The sequence below is a fragment of the Amblyraja radiata genome, chromosome 17 (assembly GCF_010909765.2).
Source record: "Amblyraja radiata isolate CabotCenter1 chromosome 17, sAmbRad1.1.pri, whole genome shotgun sequence".
In the NCBI taxonomy this organism is placed as follows: domain Eukaryota; kingdom Metazoa; phylum Chordata; class Chondrichthyes; order Rajiformes; family Rajidae; genus Amblyraja; species Amblyraja radiata.
Window position 1 is genome coordinate 47,518,376 of NC_045972.1, and position 26,253 is coordinate 47,544,628.

Below are 26,253 nucleotides of genomic sequence, written 5' to 3' on the forward strand. Positions count from 1 at the left end.
GTATACGCATACACACAGTTCAGTATGTATGTGTATATATTTATATAAATATAATTTTTTTAATGTATATATTTTTATGTATATACGTGTGTGTATATATACATATAGATACATGTACATATATGCATATGTGTGTGTGTGTATATATACATATGTCTGTGTATATATGTATATACATATAAAGTTCAGTGTATGCATGTATATACACACACTGAACTTTTTTCTCATTTATTATATTGTTTACAGAGTACTATGTTTATATATTCTGCTGTAAGTAAGAATTTCATTGTTCTATCTGGGATATATGACAATAAAATAGTCTTAACTCTCGAAATCCAAATATAAACTTTCAGTAAGGAAATATATTTTAAACTCTCGTTAGACATGCAAAGTGAAGTTCCATTTATTCTGCGTGTGTGTGTGTGTGCACATGGTGTAAAATGCCATCAACCCTAAATTCAGATCCCACTACAATGGTGTTTAAGAAGGAACTGCAGATGCTGGAAAATCGAAGGTAGACAAAAGTGCTGGAGAAAGTGCTCCAGCACTTTTGTCTACCCAATACAATGGTGCTCAATATTAGCCCCCTTGCAGAATATAATCATGAAAAAAAATTTCTTGAAGTATCAATTCCTCTGGGAAAAATAACCCTTTTGTTCGAAAATGAGTAGGATTTGCAGAATTAGAAAAGATGTGTGTGTGTCCGTCAGGTTTGGTTCTTTTGGAAACATTTTGAACGCTGAGTGTGTTAATCCTGGCCAAATTGGAGAGGCTAGGACTTTAAAATGGAGTAAAAGCTTCAGGGCTTCTGGGAGATTTGGTCAATTTGGAATTGCTCTCTGCAGAGCTGGGACAAGGTGTGGAGTGGTGGCTGTTTGTCTAGAGCCTAGATACAAGTTGCAAAAAAAGAATAAGAACATCTGCAGACCCTGTCAATTGGGTGCAAAATGCATAGAATGGATTGGATGGCTGCAAATCAGACATACACCTTGTAAATAATGTTGCAGAGTTCTACTTTGCCGAGTGTTGATTGGATGAGGTATTGAGCCTTGTCTGGGTTTCTTGTAGATCAGGGTAAATGTTTCTAAGTTGGCTTCCTTGAGAAGTCCAGTTTGACTACAATGTATTAAGATGCTGTATTATTGGGTTAGGGAAATGTCTTGTGTATGGGGTTAACCGATATCTGTACCTGGATTGTTCAGGGACCACCCCCATGTATCGAGGTCCCGGGGCCGCTGCCACTAGGTTCAGCGTTGATCTTCTGGGAGAGAGCTTGGGACTGCGTGACCTTCTGGAGTGCCTCTGTTTGAGCGAGGTCTAGAGGGCTTGATCAGGCAGATACCAGGATCGAACCCGCAGTGGGATAGGTACAGTAGTTGAACTGTAATTGTGTTTTGTCAAAATAAAGATTAGTTGTTCAAGTGCTTGATTCTGTGATTGTTGACTGGGGGGGGGGGGGTGGGGGGGAAAGCTTAGAACGAGCGATTTACAAGTGCACCTTGAAAGATGAGCTATGTCAGTTTGAGATGCAAGCCTTTTCTCTGAAATTTAATTATGTCTGTAAGTACAATGGCTTGTAGCCGGATGAATTAGCTGCATTATCTTCAATGAAAGCCAAATAAAACCATGTGGTGTAAGAGTAACACTGGAAGGGGATATAGACAATAGGTGCAGGAGTAGGCCATTTGGCCCTTCGAGCCAGCACCGCCATTCAATGTGATCATGGCTGATCATCCCCAATTAGTGCCCTGTTCTTGCCCTGACTCCGCTATCTTTAAGAGCCCTATCTAGCTCTCTCTTGAAAGCATTTTTGTGATGCAATTTCATTCCTGCAGCCACAAACTGCAGATGTTGGAAACTTGAGCAAAAGACAAAGTGCTGGAGAAACTCAGAGGGTCTGGTAGCATCTGTGGAGGGCAATGTTTCAGGTAGTGTTGAATATTTTTCCTGTTTTCTGTGGCAATCTGAAGAGCCTGGGAGATCCCAGAGAGGAAACCTCTTGGGGTGAAATGTATCAGAAAGTTCACTCCTTTGATATCAAATACGTTTTTATTACAACTGAATATTTATTGTAACAAAATGTATTATAACAGACACTCTGATAATGTCAACCATTGAAGCAATCATAAAATATTTCTTAAAAGGAGACCAAGCTGCAAGAAAATGCAATCTTTATTTTGTTCTTCTGAATTTGTGGAAGGCCATGAATAGAAAATTAAATTAAATTCAGAGTTACGTAATTTATAAAAGCAAGCTGTAGTTATAACTAGTAGAAGTAAAGAACTGTAGATGCTAGTTTACAAAAAAAAGACGATATGCTGGCATATCTCAGCGGGTCAGGCAGCATCCCTGGAGAACGTGAATAGGTGACGTTTCAGATTGTGAGACTTCTTCAGAATGAGGGCGCCCGATCCGAAATGTCACCTATCCATGTCTGACCCGCTGAGTTACTCCCGCACTTTGTGTCTGTCGTGATAGCCACTTGTCCCTCAAACTGCACAATGAAACTGTCAACATGTCGTTCTTTAATGGGCGAGTGACAGAATTATTCCCTTTGTCATAAGTTATCAATTATTGTAAAATCCATGAGCCAGGCTGTGTTACAAGTTAATATATTGTCTGTCAATCCGGACAGGTTTCAGTAGCTCAATTTGCTGAGAAATCAATAGTATACATAAGGCCGGGGTATACAAATCTGTTGATGAGTATGGTCACAGTACATGGAATATGGCATCCATTACACAAGGCACAATCTCAGGCATCACTAACTACCTGAAACCAGGAGATATGTCTGGCTATTTGAGATTAGAGTTTTGAATCTGTGCAACATGTTAGCACCCGATATGATGACATTAATTTATTCTATAAAAAACTTTACCAAAGGTACAAAAAAGTTCAAACGGTATTGTTTCACTGTAAACAGGTGTTTTAAAAAATAATGCAGCAGATTTGTACAAAATAACGGTATCCGCGATACCAAACTGACAAATAGCTGATGGAATTGTTTCTTCATTTCATTTTAGTAAACATTAATTTGATCTTTTGATGGGACGGAAGATTGGATTAATGTCGATGTGGATTTCTCTAGTAAACTATAGCAATGCTGTTCATGCATATTTCTGAAGAAATTTAGTGTGAAAGTCCTTAACATTCTGCAATAGCACTTTCAGCTTCTCAATTGGAAGAAGAATAGTCATTCTGGAGGAAGAAAGTTGCCAGTGTCAGTAAACATTTTTATAAAATAAAACTGCTAAATTTATTTAAAACTGCTAAATCGTTCCAGGTGCGACAGAGGTTCACCTGCACCTTCTCCAATCTCATCTATTGCATCCGCTGCTCTAGATGTCAGCTGATCTACATCGGTGAGACCATGCGTAGGCTTGGCGATCGTTTCGCCGAACACCTCCGCTCGGTCCGCATTAACCAACCTGATCTCCCTGTGGCTCAGCACTTCAACTCCCCCTCCCATTCTGAATCCGACCTTTCTATCCTGGGCCTCCTCCATGGCCAGAGTGAGCACCACTGGAAACTGGAGGAGCAGCACCTCGTATTCCGCTTGGGCAGTCTGCATCCCGGTGGCCTGAACATTGACTTCTCCAATTTCCGGTAGCCCTTGCTGTCTCCTCCCCTTCTCAGCTCTCCCTCAGCCCTCTGGCTCTTCTTCCTTTCTTCTTCACGCCCCCCCCCCCAAATCATTCTGAAGAAGGGTTTCAGCCCGAAACGTTGCCCATTTCCTTCGCTCCATAGATGCTGCCGCAACCGCTGAGTTTCTCCAGCAATTTTGTCTACCTGCTAAATTTATAATATATTCAACTTAAAAAATTGCTACAAGAATTAATCATGTCCATTGTTAATGAATCATATCTCCACTCTTTGTGTTTGATGCCTTGTAATATAATCCCTGCACTCTTTTAGATCAAAAGTAGTTAATCATGTGTGGGGCTCTGAAAAGTAATACATTTGCAGGAAAGGAGATGATTAACAGAGGAATTGCTTGCAGTTCAAAGGGGAAATAAAACATTGAGGTTATAGGGGCGGTGAGTAAACTGTCCCCCAGGGTTTGTGGGATGAATGTTCTTTGTGAACAGCCGTGGGGGGGAAGGGGTGGGTGGAGCGGATGGGGGTACATCACAACACTGTTGTAATGCTGAGCGGAAAGGGGCTTCTCTCTGGCAAAGTTTCCTCTGCGGCGAGGTTTCTGTGGGTTAGCAGATTCATTATGGGGAGATGAACCAGGATCACAGCTGTCAGCATTAGAACATTAAACGGTACTAATAGTTTGGCCAAGTAAAGCAGCAATGATCAAAGTTCACAGATACAAGGACGGCATGGACAGAATTAGCTGTGCTAATAAACAACTTATTGGATTTTTAAAATTATCTGTCCTGTTTCTGTACAAGAATTATCCCAGCAATCAGTAGGTTGACCTATGATGAGTGTTTGTCGGCACTGGGCCTGTACTCGCTGGAGTCTAGAAGAATGAGGTGTGGGGGGGGGGGGGGGGGGGGGGAACCTCATTGAAACGTACAGAATAGTGAAAGGTTTGGATAGAGTGGATGTGGAGAGGATGTTTCCACTAGTGGGAGAGTCCAGAACTAGAGGTCATAGCCTCAGAATTAAATGACCTTCTTTGAAGAAGGAGATGAGGACACATTTTTTTAGTCAGTGGGTGATGAATCTGTGGAATTCTTTGCCACAGAAGGCTGTGGAGGCCAAGTCAGTGGATATTTTTAAGGCAGAGAAGAATAGATTCTTGATTAGTACAGGTGTCGGGGGTTATGGGGTGGAGGCAGGAGAATGGGATTAGGAGGGAGAGATAGATCAACCATGATTGAATGGTGGAATAGACTTGATGAGCCGAATGGCCTAATTCTACGCCTGTTCCTTATGTACTATGTATTTCAAGTAGACAGGATATGGGGCACAAATGGGGTTCACCAGTGTCTATGTTCCTCATAACTCTCACTCATCGTACAAGATCTGACGTACATCGTACAAGTATCAGCACGTCGTTGCATTTTTCTCACTTTTGTGATCAGGATCACGTTAACTACATCCATGCTCTGTCTACTTTCTTTAAGAAGGAACTGCAGATGCTGGAAAAATCGATGGGAGATAAAAATGCTGGAGAAACTCAGCGGGTGACGCAGCATCTATGGAGCGAAGGAATAGGTGACATTTCGGGTCGAGACCCTTTTGGGTCTTGACCCGAAACGTCACCTATTCCTTCATCAGTCTGAAGAAGGGTCGAGACCCGAAACGTCGCCTATTCCTTTGCTCCATAGATGCTGCCTCACCCGCTGAGTTTCTCCAGCATTTTTGTCTACCTTCTGAACTATTGGGTGGTAATTTTCAAAATTTAGAAAGATGTTACGAAGGGCAGGTGAGAGGCCAGTGCCGGAAACATCACATTCACTTAGGCAATAAGTGATGAACATAGTTTATTCACAAACTAATTGTTACGGCGCTTGCCAAGAGAGTGGAATTACCTGAAATGATGAGTTCCTTCCTTTTGACCAAATCCGCTGCCAGGCACCACACAGATCCCGGTCTCCTCCAACAGTTTCATGCAGTAAAACATATCTGGAGCCATTCCACTGGCCTAAACAAGGGTAAAGCAAACTGTTGTAAATCTTCATGAGTCTCATTTATTGTTTTGTGCCTGGGTGAAGAGGTCATTGCAACTACACTTACAATAAAAATCCAGACATTTACAATGCATTCTGTTTAGAGATTTATTAAAAATGCTGCAGTTATTGCCACGTTTTATTGTTTTAGAGATACAGCATGGAAAGCAGGCCCTTCGGCCCACAGAGTCCATGCCGTCCATCGATCAGCCATTCACACTAGTTCTATGTTATCCCACTTTCTCATCCACTCCCTACACCCTAGGGGCAATTTACAGAGGCCAATTAACCTTTGGGATGAGAGCAGAAACTGGAGCACCCGGAGGAAACCCACATGGTTACAGGGAGAAAGCGCAAACTCCACACATTCCATCTCTGTTGGAGAGGGGAATTATATGGTATTGCTTTGGACATTTGTGATCCTGCAAACTAATTTCAGGCCTTCTGATAGGTCATGCTTCTGTTACATTCAGCTGGGAGAAATAACAGTCAAATGTATAAATGAATAGAATGGAAAAATAGTAAAAACTAACTTTAACGGTGAAGTAAGCGATCAATTCATTTAGCCGTTGTGAGAACAGTGATTTATACGTTATTGATCGAACCACGAACCTGTGCTGCTTTGATAGCATTGGAAGGAATAAAAATTCTTGGAAATGCATACATTGCCCCTTGCAAAGGGTTGCAGTGCATTCCAGAAATAGTATTCAAGACTTCCTCCGATAACTTGGCTTTCTCAGCAAGATTTTGCAACACTATCGTCTTCTCCTGCACATTAAACAGACGTTCCTTGTTAATAGGTGTAGCATTATGTCACACTTTAATTCAGTCAACACCACCATTACCTTGACTTGTGCATGTATATATTAAAGACAAAATAATTATGCAGTGTTCATTTGAAAAGGATATCTCTACCCCCAAAGCAAAACTCCATGATTTAAAAACAATTAGATTCTATATCCTATCAAAGGTCGTGGTATGGTTAATATTTATAGCACGGAGTATAAATCCATAACCTCACCATAAAGGATATACATATGAATGAACAGAGTATGAATCCATAAACTTAACATACATTCTTGTACATTGAATGCCTAGATTGAGATTTTCTTAGAGGGCATATGAATTTTGCATGTGATGGAACAATTCTAATCCATATATAAAACTCAGATTAAAGATAGATTCAGGATTTTTTATTTATTTTTTAAACTAGATGCAGTTTCAATTTTTATACAAAAGAAAACCAAAAAAAAATAAATAGGTGATCATTGTTTCTAAAGATTCCCAAAGAAGCAGAACAATTAACCAATTTCCCTCACATAATGCTAGATTATAGCCTGTTCCTTTACTGATTTTAAATGATCCAAAATGTATCTTGTTTTTAAAACAATTATTTTACTGCCAAATTACAATCTCCATATTTACGCATAATCCCCGATTCATTTTGCTAAATTCTTCTCCCTCCCCCTGATGTTGAAATCTTGCAACTGCAGTTTGAGTTAATGTTAGATTTAAAACAAAAAAAATTATGTATTCACTGGATGTGGGTCTCGCTGGTGATTATTAGACATTCCTACACCCCAGAACTGAAGAGGTATTTAGGAGCCAACCCACCGACAGTGGGTCTGGAGTTAAAGATCAGACAAGAATTATTTTACAGGAATGAGTAGGTTAACGTATGATGAGCATTTGTCAGCACTGGGCATGTACTCGCTGGAGTTTAGAAGAATGGGGGGGTGGGGGGGGGAAATAAATAAGCAACATTTTGAGTTTGGACCCTTCAGACTGATTGTACTTGTTTTTCTGCTTTGCAGTTTAAGATATTGAAGCACATTGGAAATGTGGAAAATGTTTTTAAGATCTATGGATTCTGGAAAAAACAGCTACTATCGAACACATCTTTGAAGAGTACTGCCAATGCCAACGTGATCCTCTGAATCCTATATCATACTAAATGACTACAAAAACGGCATAGGTAACAACTTTCACCATATTATCTTAAAGGACGATTGCTAATCTGATTCAATTTATTGGCACATTTTCTTGTTTTCCATTTGCAGTGACTTCTTCAAAAACAGAAATTGCTCATTACTGAGGATTAACAATGGAAAAGAGAGCAGAGGCAGTTCCAGGATAACCACACAGGTGAACTAACCGTTTGAAATGTTGTGTAGGATTCCTCTCCTGGCATTGGGGGGTTGACCACCACATCCATGGCTACTTGCCCCGGAACAGGAGGACACAGGCGAACTGAGAGCAACTTCTCAAAGTGAGCCTTAACCTCAAGGTCCATGTTGACAACTTCCATATAGCCACCCCTAAGTCCACATCTAGAAAGACAGAAAGGTTCAGTACCAAGCTTATTGGAACAATGGACAATATAGGCAACCATAACAGAAAGGAGTTTTGGAACATCCTTAATGTAAATTCAATCAATCTTATAACGAAACCTTTTTGATTCCAAATCCTCAGGATAAATCGGCTACAATGCTTTTTACTAAAATAGCCAAAAATGTTTTTCAGAGGTTCATTCACTTCCATCAGGACTCTTCTCAACCTCCGACTGTCCAAAGAAAATCCAAGTTTTACACAAGAGTTGATTACTTGTCACTTTCAATGGCTTTCTGTGATGAAAGTATCAGCAGTGTATATAAGAGACAATGGTATCTGATTACTGCGAGAGGTTACATGGAAACACCCACTAGGAGCATAAATTCTAGGAGCAGAATTAGGCCGTTAGGCCCACCAAGTCTACTCCGCCATTCAATCATGACTGATCTATCTTTCCCTCTCAACACCATTCTCCTGCTTTCTCCCGAAACCCATACTAATCAAGAATCTGTGAATCTCCGCCTTAAGAATATCATTGACTTGGCCTCCACAGCCGTCTGTTCCCGATCGAAATGGTGATTATAACCGATCCGGTTCACATAATACATATTGTTCTGATTCATTGATCGCATCGCATCCAATTTGCATTATAGAAACGTGTTAACAAAACTACCTATACGTAATTATTGAAAATGCAAAGAAATCAGGTTATAATATGTACGATAGAAACACTTACTCTCCTGTATACCCTTTGGATGTGGAATGAAAAGAGGCCAATTCCACTGTATTGAAGTACTCAGCACCCATCTCATACAGTACTTTCTTGAACGAGTGGAATTCACAACCTTCCGAATATATATTTTCCTGGTAAACCTAGCGTACAGAAAATAAAGCATACAAATATACTGTTGAACAATATACACAGAATATACAGAGATTCTCAAAATTACAATGCTGCATTGAGATTATTAGATAAATTCCATGAAAGATCTCACCTCATCAGCCAGAAGGAATAATTTTTCTTCATACGCAAAACGAATTACATCCTCAATACATTTTTTGTTTTGCACTTGGCCTGTATGTGTATTTTTTAAAAAGGTGTTGGTTAAAAACTCGGATTTATTTCACAATTCAAACTCAGAAACTTTCTTACACCTTTTGGCGTGTTGAATTATCCATCACTTGCTCGGATGTCTAAATTTTCAAAATAGCGGTACTGTCTTTGTAGCCAACTAATCATTTAATTGATTTTAAAAAAAGACAAAATACTGGAGTAATTCAGCGGGTCAGGCAGCATCTCTGAACATGTATAGGTGACCCTTCTTCAGACTGATTGTGGTGAGGAGAGACGGCTGGAAGAGGGGAGGATGCAGAACAAAGTCTGGCGAGTGATAGGTGGATACAGGTGAGGATCAGTGATAGGCAGATACACCCACCACTTTCAGTCTGAAGTGTCCCAACTCAAAATGTCAGCTATCCATGTTCTCCAGAGATGCTGCCTGACCCGCTGAGTTACTCCAGCACTTTCTGTTTTCCTGTAAACTAGCGTCTACAGTTCCTTGTGTGATCACTTAATTGAGTAGTCATCTTACTTGCCAATGAAACATTTCCTGCAGTTAACGTAGCAGCCTCTAGAGGGGGTTTTGCACAGTGCCACGCATGATTACAGAGAGGAAGGCTAGATCAAGGACCTACAACCTCAACTCCAGTGGTTGTGCTGTATTTAACATCAATGTTTAATTCTGTCTCCCACGTGCCATCAACCAGATTAACATACTTATTACTACAAGAAAAGAAAATGCAGTGGGTGACTGATGGTGGAGGGCGGGAAGGAAATATCAGACAAAATGTGTAGGAAGGAACTGCAGATGCTGGTTTACACCGAAGATAGACACAAAATGCTGGAGTAACTCAGCGGGACAGGCAGCATCTCTGGAGAGAAGGAATGGGTGACGTTTCAGGTCGAGACCCTTGTTCAGACTGAGAGTCAGGGGAGTGGGAAACGAGAAATATGAAAGGGTAAAGTGTAGAAACAAGAGATCAAAGGGGAAGAAGTTCAAGGGAAATGTAGAATAGATCATTGTTAGCTTGGGGAAGGTGACAACAAGGCATACAAAGTAAAATTTAATCAGGAGGACAGTCAAACTAGTAGGGAGAAAGGCCTTTGTTCTGGCACTGATTTGTTCCGACCTTTTCTTGCCTCTAGTTCCCACCTCTATCTTCCAGTCTAAAGGAGGGTTCCGACCCAAAACGTCAACAATTCCCTTTCTCCAGAGATGCTGCCTGACCCGTCTGAGTTACTCCAGCACTTTGTGTCTATCCTCCCAAGTAAAGGCAGGCTAACTACACACAATGACAGCATATGTAGGGTAGTTGTATTAAAACATGCGACAGGTCAATCTCGGGTATAAGGGGGTGTTCACTAAAGGGAGAACAGAGGAATGGCCTTATCTCCATGCTAGCAGCTAAATAGCATTGTCACTATCTGCAGCTTCTCACCAACACAGGCAGTGGTATTTTTAATGCCTATATTAACAGTTTAAATCAACATTTAAGTGGCATCTAAAAGGCACACTGCCATGGTTCAGCACTGAGTAAAGTAAAGGGACTGTCCCACTTGCATGCGATTGCAACCGGCAGCGGAGTTCGCGCTAAGTTCGCAGGTGACGTCTTTTACGTCATGCTTACATATCAGCTGGGCAAGTGGCGGGCCGACTGAATTTGGGCGTCGAACGGCGTTGGGCGGTGATGTCATCACACAACGCCACGCTGGGCGATGACATCATCATGCAACACCACACGCTAGGCGTACGCCGGCAAGACGCTGCGTACGATCGCAATGCACCTGCATGCGTACGCGGGCCCACAGGCCGTTGGCGAGCGAAGATTTCGGTCACTGCAGGAATTTCGGAGCCCCGCGCGATGTCGGGACCAGCCCCGCACAACTCCGCGCTTCTAAGTGGGACCGGCCCCGCGCGGCCATACGTGCCCGTACGCCTCAAGCGACCACGAGGTCGCGTAAGTGGGACAGGCCCTTAACTCCCTCTGGCATGGACATGGAATCCACAACCTTCTCTCCCAAGAAGTAAAAGTGTTACAACGAAGCTAACACCATGAATAACATGCAATCCATTAGAATGTAGAGACGTCTGTATTAAGACAGGCTTTTCAATGTTATTCAATATAGTTAGTGAAGTCCGAACATGGCTTAAAATTCTAACTAATGCATGCATCTTATTTTCTAAATGGTAAAATACCAGTTGGGTTTCCTGGGTTAATAATGCAAAGAACTTTTGGGAAGCAATATTCCTTGGCCTTGTCCAGGCTTCGCCTCAATTCACTTTTATCCAGAGCCCAATTATTGTCCTCATCCAGGTAATAGTTGACTTGGACAGCACCCAGCTCCGAGATGGCCGCAGAGTACAAGGGATATTGTGGGATTGGGATCATTACCCCAGTTCGCATTCTGCCTTCGCCATTCATAAGAAGCTTCAATACAGACTGTTAAAAAAAAGACAACACAATTCAGAAAATCTGAAGCTGTCATTTATATATAGTTCATAACAGAACAAATGTAAAATTAGGTCCAAGAGTGTAGCTGTGGAAAACCCACTCCTGGAGTTAATGACTAAAGTACTTGGCCATTGAAGGGCTGACATACGTACAGTAATCCCATCACTTGCTCCAGTGGTAATGTAAATATTATCAGGATCTGCAGGAACTCCTCCATCTCTTAACTCCACATACTTTGCAATATCTTCTCGGATGCAACGCAGTCCTTGGCTTGCGCTGTAGGAACCTGGAATTATTTTGTCAAGTGTCCATTTAATTAAAACTGGTATTTAATATTTCATTAACATTTCATTGCATAAATATTTCATGCAAGCCAGTCCTCTAAAAGCACATCCACCCTACCTATACACAAAGATCAAGTACAAGCCACAATCAACTTCCAGTGGCAGCATGGTTTAGAACAGAAAGTACAGGAACATCATCTTCCTTGGGAACAGCCTCTTCCGCTCTGTTATCAGGCTCCTGAATGGTCCATCAAGAAGCTAGGGTGCTGTCTGATTCACCTCTATTCCATTGCGGACATTGGACTTTGTCTCTGGAACTGATGTGCTACAATGCTGAGAACTAAACTCTGCACTCTGAATCTTCTCCTATTGTACTCTAGTTTGAACTGACTGTGTTCACGCCTTGGTATATCTGATCTGTTTGGATAGCATGCAAACACAGCTGTACAATGTACCGCGAACCACGTGAGAATAATAAACCTGAACCGACTGTCATACTTGGCTGGTCTTTGTTTTCAAAGTCAACCATAGAGCTGGTGTTAGAGCACGAGTGCTGCGGATGCCAAGACATTGAGATGTTTAAGGCAGAGTTGTTTATTAGGAAGGGCCTTACACAGGAGAATGGGATTGAGAAAAATGGATCAGCCGTGATTGAATGGTAGTGTAGACTTGATGGGCAAAATACCCTAATTCTGTTCCTATGTCTTATTGTTTGGATCTGATCTAATTTTGTCACAGTGCCAGATCCTAAAATATCTGTTTAATTGTCCATTCCTAGAGTGCCACTCACTCACTTGAGGGAGGTGCGAGAGCCTGGGATAATGATTGCCAAGTAACGATTATCTTCAGAATTCACATCACCTTTTTAACATTCTTATTTTTACCTTTTATTCCAGTGGATAATAAATTTCTAAAACAAATTATTGACCCACACAACCAAAGTGTGCCAATTACTGCTTAATTTATCATTCCAGCTAGACTCGTACCAAAATGTAGAAAAAAACCTCCTGGTTTAGCAGTCTCAACTGACACATCATTAGCACAATTCCTCCTCCCTCCACCAACAGAACTTTGTTATAAAACACAAAGTGCTGGAGGAACTCAGTGGGTCAAGCATCAATTGGGCGGGGAATAGACAGGCGATGTTTTGGGTCGGGGCTCTTGAGACTGATCAAGATTCCAACATCTGCAGTTGTCTCTCATTGAACTTTGATCTTAATTAGACTCTGAACCAAAGCAAAGCTCATCTTTAAGCTTGAAGCTCCATGACTAATTTGCCTTCAGACCTCGCCCTCAATACTCAATGACGGCCTCAGCATTCCTGACACCACTTTCCCCAATGCGAGTTTAGCAGCAGAAAAAGGAATGAAACAAACGTACCTATACTATGACCTCCACAATCCTGTAGAATACGCTGCGCTCTCTCCTTAGCATCAGCAGGAAAATCGGGACTCTCAATCAGTTCAGGACAAGTACAAAGAGCAATGACCTGAATAGAGAAGTAACATAACCAATCATTCAAATGGATACGATAGACACAAAATGCTGGAGTAACTCAGTGGGACAGGCAACATCTCTGGAGAAAAGGAATGGGTGACGTTTCGGGTCGAGACCCTTCAAATGGAGAAACAAGGATCAGGTGCTGGTTTACAAAAAAAATGAACAGAACATGCTGGATTAACTCAGCAGGCCAGGCAGCATCTCTGGGGAAGAGATGGAAGGGAAGGGAAGAAAAGCTGTAAGAGAATGGGCTATCCATTTATATGGTTTGCCTATTAGTAACTTTCCTTCATAAGTAATGATAAGTAATCATCTGCAGTCTGCCTACTGTTTTCAGTGATCAAAGCAAGAATCATTCATTTCTGGGGAATACTTCTCAGGAACTGCCATATGACATAAATATATAATGCTGTAGACAAATATCCCAAATTAATATATTTCATAATTGAATTCCTATGTGGCATTCAAAGGCTTCAGACAAAATGGTGGTTTTGAAATTTCTTAAATTTGAGTGTATTCAGAATATCAAACACAACCTTTACTGGCTTGCTGAAGCACAGTAATCCATGTGTTACCCTTGCCTCTGGCTCATTCTTTGATCATTGCAGCTGTTAACTTATCTGCAAGCTGAGTTTTGGTGGCTCGGTTTCAACAGTTTTAACAAGTTGCATTCTTTAAAACAATTGAGTTTTTTTTCTCTAAATCACTGATGTGGAATCACCCCAGTAAGGTTCTTGAACGGTCTTTAAATCATTTTTGATTAGTCCTCTCTATTCAATGATGTGACAGCTCCAACTTACTGCTTTGGTGTGTGACAGGAGAACATGAAGAACTGCATCTCCCATTAGAGGACACATAAAATGCTGCTTTTTAGGCTTGAGGATGTTACTTAATAGCGTTATTAAGGAGTCACAGAGCTCACAGCATGGTAACAAAGGCACAATGCTGGAGTATGGCAGTGGGTCAGAGAGCATCTCTGGAAAACATGGATAGGTCACGTTTCACGCTGAAATGCCACCTATTCATGTTCTCCGGGGATGCAACCTGACCCCCCGAGTTGCTGTAGCATTGAGTCATTGGCTATCGAAAGTGAAGCACAATACTGGCAGGAATACATCTGTCAGTGCGCAACAGATGAGTAAAGTCTCTCTCTTTTTTGAATGGCTTGTGAGTGTCGCATGCAGAGCGAGGTGTGGGAGAGTTAAGGGTTAAATAATATTTGGGTGAAGAGATAGAAGTTGCAAGTAGAAAAGCTAGGTGTTTCCTCTTCAAAATAATTCTCATGAATGATTATTGGAAGTTATTTGTATGTAAATCTGGTCTGTCGGTAAAATATTTGGAAAATTAAACAAATATTAATATTAAATGTTTGACCATTCATTCAGCTTTGAAAGTGGAGCCACATATATTGCATCTCTTAAGATAGTGAATTTTAACGAAACTCGAGGGGAAAAAAAAGGCACTGGCACAAAGCCAATTACTCTTGGTCCCTGGGAAAAAGTGCAAATTCTCCCAGAGATCAGGCTACAAGTGAACCATCCACATGCACATCCCGTGGTCCCAACACAAACCACCAAAAGACTGAAAAATGATTTTAAATAATCTCTAGTACTGATGGCAAATATGCACCACCAATTAAAGCAACATAATGGAGAACAGTGGAAAAAAGACAGACGTTATTGATAGGGACCTGCAGGAATTAATTAATTTTCTTTTTTTGAAGAACAGATCGATTAAAATTCCTTTTGGAAAGTACTGCAGTAAATGTTCCGTGCTCACACGTACCTGTCTTAGAAACGTGATTGGCTGCTGTCCCATCGCATGAGCATCACCTATATTAGCTTTGATTATTTCTCTGAAGGGCTTCTGGGCTCCCTGAGTAAAGGAAAAACAGAAGAATGTAATCATTGTCAACTGTGGCGATTTGCTGGAGAAGCCAGTTAACTTTGCAATTCCATTTAACTGTCACTCATGGGAAATACATTGAGCAGATGGTTCAATCAAATGTTTTGCCAGGAATATTTGCGACTGGAATAACATAAAATAAATTGCATCTGTATAACATCCTTACATTATTCCTGTAAAAATAATCAACTGTAAATGTATATGTGAAGTAAATAATTTAAAAATATATTACAAAGCACATCAGTTGATCTAAGCTGTTCGAAGACATTGCCTCATCTCATAAGTACACTGTTGAATCTCATAATGTTTAAATTTTTAAGTTTAATATCTGCAACAAAGGACAAAATTAAGTAGCTGCAGATCCAATTTACTAAAATCAAATAATTCTAATTAATAATTCTAATCAAATAATCACCTGCTCTAAAGTAATTTTATATTTGTTAAAAGTTAACAAATTCTGAATATTCTGATCAAGTTACATCTTCGCAAATTTCTTAAGGACAATGATGTTCATACCTATAATAATAGTTCTATCCTTTTGTTACGACTCCCAAAAGCAGGTACTTCAAGAGCCGAGTAACATAAGTCAACAACCAGGTTCAAGTTCAAAAAGAGTTTAATTACTTCACTTGAGGACAAAAACACAAACCTGATTCAAACAACACAGTCAGGAAGGTGAATGGACTGACAAACACTTTTAACAGTTGCTCCAGCCAGCCACGCGATGGGCCGTCGGACCGGAGACTCTAAACCTGCCTAAAAGATATGTAATCCTGAAACAAACACACAAAAACAGTAAAGCCAGCCCTCATCCGTCCCAAGTCAATATTTGTTAAAACTAGGGGCAATTTACAGAAGCCAATTAACCTACAAACCCACACGTCTTTGGAATGTGGGAGCAAACCAGATCACCTGGAGAAAACCCACACGGTAACAAGGGGAACATACAAACACCACACAGACAGCACTGGAGGCCAGGATCGAATCCGGGCCTCTGGCGCTGTGAAGCAGCCCTGTGCTGCTCTTGTCATCCGCACCCCCCCCCCCCCCCCCCGCCAAAAAAAAAGTCACATTTGGATTGAATTACTCTAAACGAAACAGGAACACATTCCATTGCACCACAATAATAACGGACAAAATATATACAACAGGAAGCAGGAGGGAAAGGATACCTAGTACTGATAGAGTTAATGATTATTCCTGGCAGAACAAGAACAAGCTCCCCTATACTACAGTAAGCACAGTTGAAATCTGTTGCGGAAAGCAAGTGGTAGAAAATAGTTGTTATAAATCACACCAGTAACTGAGCAGGGTGGTAAGAATAAGCCACATCAGGCCGGTGTGGGCGAGTTGGGCCGAAGGGCCTGTTTCCACACTGTATTACTCTATGATTCTAAATGGAAAAAAAAGCAGCCTAAGTAAATGGGAATGAGGTGTGCAGAGCAGAAGACAGAATCATTTATCCTGTTGTAATCTGTACAACAGATCAGTAGCCGATAGTTCTTCAAATTTTATGTAAATGTGTAATAGTTTTGACTTCAATAAAATTAATTTGTTTAAGCTACTGTGGGACCACAGTAAAGATGTTTTTAAATGCCTTCTATGTGTGGACTACCATGAGACAGCATTGGAAATTACCAAAATATTAAAAGAAAAATGGGCTCATCAACATGAGGAACAATGTGATGTTGTCCAATAGTTCTGATGGAGAATGATTGCAGTGTACTGCCGCAGTGAGCTGGAGAAATAATGCAGTGTTCTCGCTGGATTGAGAAGCATGCCCTAGCATAAAACTGTTCATTTTGAAAATCAGTATTATTACCATTTAAATGTGGAGAATACATTGTAAAGATTGCCAACTCAGCGAAGTCAAAATCCAGACTGCACAACTATTGCTAGGCTAAATAAACAATCTGTATGCTAATTTTTCACAAGTAGGTTAGCTGAGGAAATATGGCAGACTCTTTCATGCCTTGGATTCTCTATTGCATTTGGATACTATACACTAGAACAGACCCAGCATGAATGCATAAGATTATTTTCAACTGCACAAATGAGCGTGAACTGACTCAAAAGAATCCTTTATGCAGCCAGTTGCCTGTGGTTTCATCTGCCTGTAAATATAGTTTTAAAAACCCATAAAAATTGATTTTTTGCAAAGTATTAATCGAAAATGTGGACTTAATTTTATTCATTGACACACCTTCGGCACACACCAAAGTTCTCATTAAAATACAAAAACTCACTTTATATTTATTGGCAAATATTTATGATTTGAACCGAGGCCAAGAAATTAAAAACCTCAGTGAATGATTTTGCATAAGATAACGTACAAAACCAGTTTACTGAGAAACCATGTGGAATTAAACTGGAATGGAACCCCTGTGGATATTTTTAAACAAATCTTCCAGATAAATGAGGTATGTGTTCAAGTTTCATTCCACTGCGCTTTTATCTAGTTCAAACTGCCTCCCTGTGCTCTAACAGAGGACCACGCAGCAGTGGGCTGAAGTTACAGATGAGTTATTTTACCCCAAAAAAGCAGAAAAGGAATAAGAAAGGGGATAATTTACATAAGAAACTCCAGGGACTAAGATTACAAATGTTGAAAGATTTGCCAACAAAGCAAGCCTTGGGCAAGAGGAAGACAGAGCAGCATGGAGTTTGCAAAGCGGTGTGTAGAATATGCAAGAGGAGGTTAGGCCAAGGTTAGATTGAGATTGCATTGTGTGACAAAGCAAATATATATATTGTTCAAACAGGGCACAGGTTGTTAATCTCTGAACAAACTGCTTAAAAAGGTTGAAGACGTGGAATAACTAGGGAAGTGACTGCAGTTAGGAGGAAGCATGCGTGACAGGAAACACATTTCAGAGTTAATTTACAAACTGAAATAATTAAGGGCAGCTCCCTGAAAATAAGATGATGGAGCAATTAAATGTGTTAAAAATGTTCAGCAGAAAGGGGAAGCAAGAGCATCACCAGTCAAGTGACAGTTTATTAATGTTTAAGAAGGAACTGCAGATGCTGGAAAATCGAAGGTACACAAAAATGCTGGAGAAACTCAGCAGATGCAGCAGCATCTATGGAGCGAAGGAAATAGGCAACGTTTCGGGCCGAATGCTGCCTGACCTGCTAAGTTACTCCAGCACTCTGTCTTTTTTGTCAACCAGCATCTGCAGTTCCTCGTGTCTACTTAAAGAAAACTGGCTCACTGATATGCGAAATGGGAACGCATTTGCAGAGTGACATTGGATCAAAACTCTAATAAACGAGACAAAGAGGAGATAATAGTGATGGAGTTAGCTCATATGCAGGTTCCATTTTGAGAACCGCAGCACATTACAAACTGCTAGCACGTGATTCCGGAGGCATATGAATGAGGTAATGCCAGAGAAAGGGGTCAGCAAGTCATCTGGAATATTGCTGGAGCAGTGGGAATATTTGGCCATGATGATGAGAGATACTGAGTTTAGACAGCTACAGGTTCTGGCTGGCTCCACGTAGGCCAAGCCGACGTTATCCCACAGATCACATTTGTGGGTGCAAAGACAAGAGAAAACAAGAAAGTTGGATAGAACCAGAGCATCAAACGGATAAAAGAGGGCCAGCAACACACAATATGCTGAAATTATGTCAGTGAAATTGGATCACGAGGGCCTTGTGGTCACAATGGTATATTAGTCACATTGGTTCTTGGTAAAGGACTAACCCAAATAAACCCAAATGAAGTACCAAGATAATTGGTGAATTCCAAGGTTTCCTTCCCAGTACTAATCTGAAATCTTTATTTCATTCATATTGCTGTCTTCTTTCAGCCCAGAGTCCAGATCATCCATTACGATCACATTCCTCTTCACTTGGCGCACAATTCTTCCCAAAGCCTCTGCAATGTGCAGCTTATTTTCCTTCACAACTTCAATGTTCACCTCAAATTTTCCCAACACATTGTCAGAGCTCGGCTAGGCAGAGGTGCTGAAGGGAAGAATGGGGTGGGGAGGGGGGAAAGAAGAGTAACTGTGACTGCATATTTGCACACTAATTTATGGTTTGCAATATGGGATGAAAAGGAGAATGAAGGAAATGGCAGGAAATTAATGGGATTTTTCCTTTTGAATGGGATGGTTGCTGGGAGATATGATGGCTTCTAACTAAATAGTTGGGTCTTACACTACGATAAACGTGTCCATCTGCTTTAGAATTGCTGTTTACAGAAAGTGAGGAATGTTTCTGCCAGTAAAAATGTAATAATAGGTGCCAAGAGTTGCTGGAGAGATGCTATGAGGCACAGGAACAAACAAAGGGAATGAACATTGAAAAAACCCAGAAAGAGCAAGTGTGCATATAAAACTCAAAACATACGATACGATACAATAAAACTTTATTCATCCCCAGAGGGAAATTGGTCTGCCAACCGTCACAACACACAAGGGACATGAAAACTTGAAATTAACAGTGAAAACAAAAAGAAAAAGACAAGCGACTGGCTGGCTTCACTGGAACAAATGAATGGCTGGCTTCACTGGAACAAATGAACAAACAAACAAGCACAGACTTATCCCCTATGCAGAGGATTCTAGAACTAGAGCGCCCCCCCCCCCCTCCCCCAGACTAGGTACCCCCACGCCAGGCCCTCCATTGTTCTTCACGGCGGTCCCCCCATGCTGGGTCCCCATTGTCTTCCTCTTCCCCCCCCCCCCCCCACGCTCATCGACCGTTGATCGCTGGTCGATCGTGAGCCCCCCCCCCCCCCCCCCGCCGAGACTCCCATGACTGCCGCCGAGTCCCATCAGATTAAATGAAGAGATTCGACATTTATGAAGACATTTGACATTTCCATCATTCAGCAGCGACAGCTGATTGATGGAAAGTTTGACAGACACAGCATGGATACAGGCCTTGGGTCCACAGCGCGCGCGCCAAGCATCAATCACCCGTTCACACTAGTTCTACGTGATCCCATTTCTCATCCACTCCCTACACACTAGGGGCAATTTACAGAGGGCCAATTAACCTACAAACCCGTACATCTTTGGGCTATGAGAGGAAACTGGAGTATCCGGAAGAGACCCATGCGTTTGCAGAGAGAGCAAGAAAACTCCACACAGACAACACCTGAGGTCAGGATTGAATTTAGGTCTCTGGCGTTGTGAGGCATCGGCTCTACCCGCTGCACCACTGTGCCACACTGCATGACCATGAATAGTTTGATGACTAGTTCTGTCCATGTTAGCCTATTTACTAGAAAGTGTTTACAAACATAAAAAGGGATTTTGAAATGTGCATTGTATGGCAAGAGATGTCACTTTACCTGCATTATTAGTAGATGAGAGGAGATTCTATGTACACTAGTTTGATAAAACAGAGTCCAAGCTCTCTGTTAACTATCCACACCCTTCCAAGAAAGGTTATTTTAACTATCCAAACCTTTTCATGATTTTCTTGGAAGGGTTTGGATAGTTAAAAGAAAGAAAACTGGGACGGGAAACTGTTGCACAAGGTAGGACACCAAGCTACACTGGGCAACAGCAGAGAAACGAGGAAGCTGATGCAGAGAGAAAAACACAGCCAGTTATAGGAGTTGTAGAAGCAATAGACAGAGCAATAACCAAACGTCGGCAAGGTGCCAGCACTCAGAATGGCAACACTGTAAACAAAGTCTGGCAAATTCTAACATGCTACTCATTGCACCTGCTTTTATAATTATGTCCCAAAGTAAGTATGCTTAAAAACAGCCATCTATTTGCTTCAGGCAAGCTCAGCTCACATGATTAAGTTCATTCCTTACTTTATGAATAGATTTTTCCAATCAATAAGTACCATGTGATTAACAGCCTAAAATAGTTGAATTGTGCCTTTAATATCTTAAAGGATAAAACAGAAATATTTTTACACTCAGGAAACCAAGGTTAATGTAATGTAAAATAAAATACTTGAAGCACTCAACAGATCTAGCAGCATCTGCAGAAAAAGGAACATAGTTAATATTTCAGTCCGAAGACAGACACAAATAGCTGGAGTAACTCTGCGGGTTAGGCAGCATCTCTGGATAGAAAGAATGGGTGACGTTTCGGGTCGAGAATGTTTCGGTCTGACGACCCTTCGTCAGAACTGGGAAAGTGAGAAAACACATTAGATTTAAGTTGCAGTGAGCATGAGAAAGAAAACGGAGAGGACAACTGAAATCACTCCGAGGCTATAGCCAAGACAGGATTTCTATAGTGATAAGCCATTGGTCAGCTGGTTGTGACTGAGGTTGTTATGGAGAGGGAAAACAAAATAAAGGGACACGTTTCCACTATTTTCTGTTTCTGATTTCTACATCTGTAGTTATTTTGAATTTCATTATCATATCAAAAACATGATAACAATAAAACTAAGTTACAAAACCCTTTAAATGCTCACTATACTAGTCGGATAGTCTAACGCAATAGAATGGTCCATTGAATGGAAATGGAATGAAAAGACCCCTTATTAATCTTGCTTTCTATTTACTGAAGCTGTACAAATCTTTCCGAAAGAGGATACGTACAATAGCATTTCAAGAAATTGTTTTTGCAACTGAAGATACCTTATTTACCTACAGATGCCAGATTGCAAAAAAGGTATTAGCAAAGGAAAAGACTTAAACTGGAGTTATTTTAAATGCAGAGATAATGTTTCTTTATTCTGATGGTACCAATTTACAATCTATTGACTTCATGCAAGGACTATTGAGTTGTGCAAGGACTATTGAATCCTGAGCAACTTGGAATGAAAACCTTGCTCTCATAAGTTTCATATTACAGAAAATAACTTTTCTGTGAAATGGTGTTAAAGACTGCTTCCCGTCGAAGAGTGTTGTTGCCAACAAGTTAAATTATTACCAGCTTAAATGACTCGCTCTTCTCAGTGTGATACAGGCAAATACAAAAACAAAACATTGCAGATACTGGGAATCTGAAATTATATACAAAAAAGTCTAAAAGCTGTAACGTCCAGGTTCAGGAACAGCTTCTGCACTACAGCCATTAGGTTATTAAACGCTACAACTTAAAATAAGCTCTGAACAACATGCACTTGTTTGTTTTTTTGTACGTGTGTGTGTGTGAGTGTGTCAATAAAACACTCTAGACTCTTGAATAGGGTCCAAGGACTTACTGTTCTCCTATTCTCATGTTGGATATGCTTGAATAAACACTTGGCTAGATCTTCATTAGACAGCCACAATAATAAATAGCTCAAAAACAAGATCCTCCAAACCCCACCCACCTTCTAAACCATCCAATTATTCACCAAAATAAAAGTGAATGTATACATAAATAATTGCCAAGAACAGGACATACAGTATCTTAATTAGCTTCGTTTCTTTAATTCTTTATCAGAGAGCCACAGCACAAAAGACCTGCGGTCAAATGTTGCCTTTCACGAGCACCATATGTTACCAGACCTGTTGAATGCTTTCAGCACCGTTGGTTTTTATTTTCAAGTTATAGTGTGAAAATGAAGGCGCTGAGCATGCCCTGATAACATTAATGTGTTGTCAAGATTACAGACCCTTTTCCATATTTGTCACCCGTGCAGAAGCAATCTTATGTCGAAAATCTGCCCTTGGTTAGCAAGCCGATGATCGCTGGAAGGGGGACAAATTTCCAAAGGAATTTGGGCACATTTGTGAAGGAGGCTCCCTGCAAGAATTCAATCATGGACAGTGGAATCAAATTAATGCACTACACAGCCTCAACACTGTCTTATTTTGGGGGACTTGAGAAAATGTAGATGCTGGAAATTTGTGTTGGAGTAACTCAGCAGGTCAGGCCACATCTGTGCAGAGAATGGATCAGCAATGTTGGAACCCTTCTTCAGACTGTCTTCTTTCACTCAATTTATTTTAACGTTCTGTTACAGGCATGCCCGAATAATGTAAATAATACAGGTAGTTTGTTCATTTTATAACCCTAATCCTATCCTCATGCAGAATGCCTGATGCCAACTCACTGAGGACATTGGGCTGTCTCCGGAAATGATGCGCTACAATGCTGAGAATAATATTCTGCACCCTTCGCTCTGCCTACTATACTTGAAGATAGACATAAAATGCAGGAGTAACTCAGTGGGACAGACAGCATCTCTGCAGACTAGAGAAGGGTCTCGACCCGAAACGCCACCCATTCCCTTTCTCCAGAGATGCTGCATGTCCTGCTGAGTTATTCCAGCATTTTCAGTGTAAACCAGCATCTGTAGTTCCTTCCAACTATACTTAAGTCTGGCTGCTTTGCATTTACGTAATGTACTATCTGACCTGTTTGGATTGTATGTAAAACAAAGCTTCACACTGTACCTTAGTATACGTGGCAATAGAACACTGTATCTTGGTATACGAGACAATAAACTGAAAGGCTACCAGGAAAGGACATGGGGAGTAAAGAAACAACTCTTTGACAAGTGCAGGAAGGAACTGCAGATGCTGGTTTACACCAAAGATAGACATAAAATGCTGGAGTAACTCAGCGGGACAAGCAGCATCTCTGGAGAGAAGGAATAGATTACTTTTTTGGTCGACCCTTCTCGAGTCTGAAGACCTTTCCCTCCAGAGGTGCTGTCTGTCCCACCGAGTTACTCCTACATTTTATGTCTATCTTTAAGTATAGTAGGCAGAGCGAAGGGTTAAAAATAATTATTCTCAGCATTGTAGTGGGGTCAAGGAAAGAGCTTTCATGTCGCGGCCCCTTTTCCACCAATCTTTCCACCACCACGCACAAGAAACGCAAGACAGACACCATTGTATACAAATGATGAGAAGTGTGTTCAGCTCTGTCTGAACAACTTCTAATCTTGTGTGTGGACTCGATAAGAAGAAACATTGTAGAATCATCAGCCATGATCACATTGAATGGCGGTGCTGGCTCGAAGGGCCGAATGGCCTACTCCTGCATCTATTGTCTATTGCATCATTTCCAGAGAGAAAGCCCAATGTTCCCAATGAGTTGGCATCAGACATTCTGCATTAGGATAGGATTAGGGTTACAAAACGAACAAGCTACCTGTATTATTTCTATATTATTCAGTTTTTAGAATTGAAGCCTTTTGGGACAGGAAGCATCTCTGGGGAGACCCTGAAAACCTTGTATGGCTCAAGTCCTCCCTCCACCACCTCCAGTTTAAATTCAATTTGGAATATTTTGGAGGACCAAGAAACCAAATGGCACTCTGACCGGGCTAGTAGAGGGACGACGGGCCGAACAGGCGGCGGCGGCTTCTCCTTGTCAAGGCACAGGTTGCACCCACCTACCTGTTGCAGCTCTCTCTCCAGTTGTGCGGCTTTAATGACGATGGGCCCACGGACAGCGTACTCGGCGGCGCGGACCTGCGGGTTCAGGCTGCCCATGTCCAGCACTCTGCCGCTGCCGCTGCCTCCGCCCCGGACCGGGACTGCCGGCCGCTCCTTCACTGCCGACCGGGTGCCCACCGTGCTGAGGCGGGCGGCCCACGCCCCACAGGCCACCCATCCCCGCCTCAGCCCGTACATGGCCGTGCAAACGACGGCTGCCCTCACATCGGCGCGGCGGCTCCACAACCGTCCGTCCGTCCGTCCGCTAGCCGCCAATGCCCAGCCGCGCACGGCCCTCTGGGAGTTGTAGTCCAGAGTCACCGCCGCCTCCAGGACCGTTAGCTCCATCCCCAGCAACAGCCGCCAGCGCACGGCCCTCTGGGAGTTGTAGTCCAACGTCACCGCTGCCTCCAGGACCGTTAGCTCCATCTCCGGCAGCGGCCGCTAGCGCACGGCCCTCTGGGAGTTGTAGTCCAACGTCACCGCCGCCTCCAGGACCGTTAGCTCCATCCCCGGCAACAGCCGCTGGCGCAGGCGCAGGGCCCTCTGGGAGTTGTAGTCCAACGTCACCGCCGCCACCTGTGCATTGAGCACCGTTAGCTTCAGCTCAGCCGCGCAAGGTACCATGGGGGTTGTAGTCAACACTTCCCCATGTCAACAACAGTTTTAAACCGTCAGATCCACCTCACCCACCAAGGCCCTGTTCACAAAGTGCTCGAGGAGTTGTAGTCCACGTGCCCTTCGCCACAGGCGGCCTCAGGACACTTTGTTTTACCTCAGAGTAGCCGATGCCCAGCCGCGCGGGGTGCTCTGGGAGTTGCAGTCACCCTCTCTCCCGCTTTACCAACGAGTTCAGCTCGGCCTTGCGCGCGAGGTGTTCTGGGGGTTGTAGTCCAAGGCACCGCTGCCACCGTGCCGCGCACGCGTGTGGAGACTACGACTCCCAGAAGGCCACTTCACGGCGGCGTTTCGCTCCCTGGCAGGAGGTTGGTAGATGTTGGCCAAAGAGAAGGTGCAAATGGCAATAAGGTCCATGTGTGGCACGTGTGTCCGTGAAAATGGGAGCAATGTTCGTGATGTGGAATGGCCGAGCTCAATGTGGAGTCTAGGAGCTGAGGAGTGAGGCTCCTCATTGCTTGGGCAATGTGCTAGGAATATAGTGGCAGATTAAGTCAAGGGCCAAGGATGTTTAATTGTTAGCTGCACCCACAACAGAACAATGGCATTCTTACTTGCAGCAGCATGACAGGCTCGTAAAGGCAATTCACACAGATAAATATGCAATAGAACATAGATGCTGGAAGTAGACACAAAATGCTGAAGTAACTACAGCATGCTGGTGATGCAGGAAATCTAGAATGTACAAACAAAGAACTGCGGTCCCAAGCAGTCGTTCCAGGTGCGACAAAGGTTCACCTGTATCTCCTCCAACCTCATCTACTGCATCCGCTGCTCTAGATGTCAGCTGATTTACATCGGTGAGACCAAGCGTAGGTTGGGCGATCGTTTCGCCGAACACCTCCGCTCAGTCCGCAATAACCTACCTGACCTCCCGGTGGCTCAGCACTTCAACTCCCCCTCCCATTCCCAATCCGACCTCTCTGTCCTGGGTCTCCTCCATTGCCAGAGTGAGCAACAGCGGAAATTGGAGGAACAGCACCTCATATTCCGTCTGGGGTCCTTGCGTCCTTATGGCATTAACATTGAATTCTCCCAATTTGGCTAGCCCGTGCTGTCTCCTCCCCTTCCTTAACCCTCTAGCTGTCTCCTCCCACCCTCCCAT

General features: G+C 42.3%; 1 protein-coding gene across 1 annotated transcript; it reads right to left on the reverse strand.

Annotated features, from left to right (window-relative positions):
• Positions 1–2,046: 2,046 nt before the first annotated feature.
• gpt2 (glutamic--pyruvic transaminase 2) lies at positions 2,047–24,844 on the reverse strand. Its single transcript, XM_033036406.1, has 11 exons — positions 24,432–24,844; positions 15,041–15,130; positions 13,136–13,244; positions 11,624–11,757; positions 11,216–11,459; positions 8,954–9,033; positions 8,695–8,831; positions 7,783–7,957; positions 6,240–6,395; positions 5,490–5,602; positions 2,047–3,198 (listed from the first exon to the last, which is right to left on the reverse strand). Exons 1-11 carry the CDS (start codon positions 24,816–24,818, stop codon positions 3,108–3,110), a joined length of 1,716 nt encoding a protein of 571 aa, XP_032892297.1. The 5' UTR covers positions 24,819–24,844; the 3' UTR covers positions 2,047–3,107.
• Between the last annotated feature and the right edge of the window lie 1,409 nt (positions 24,845–26,253).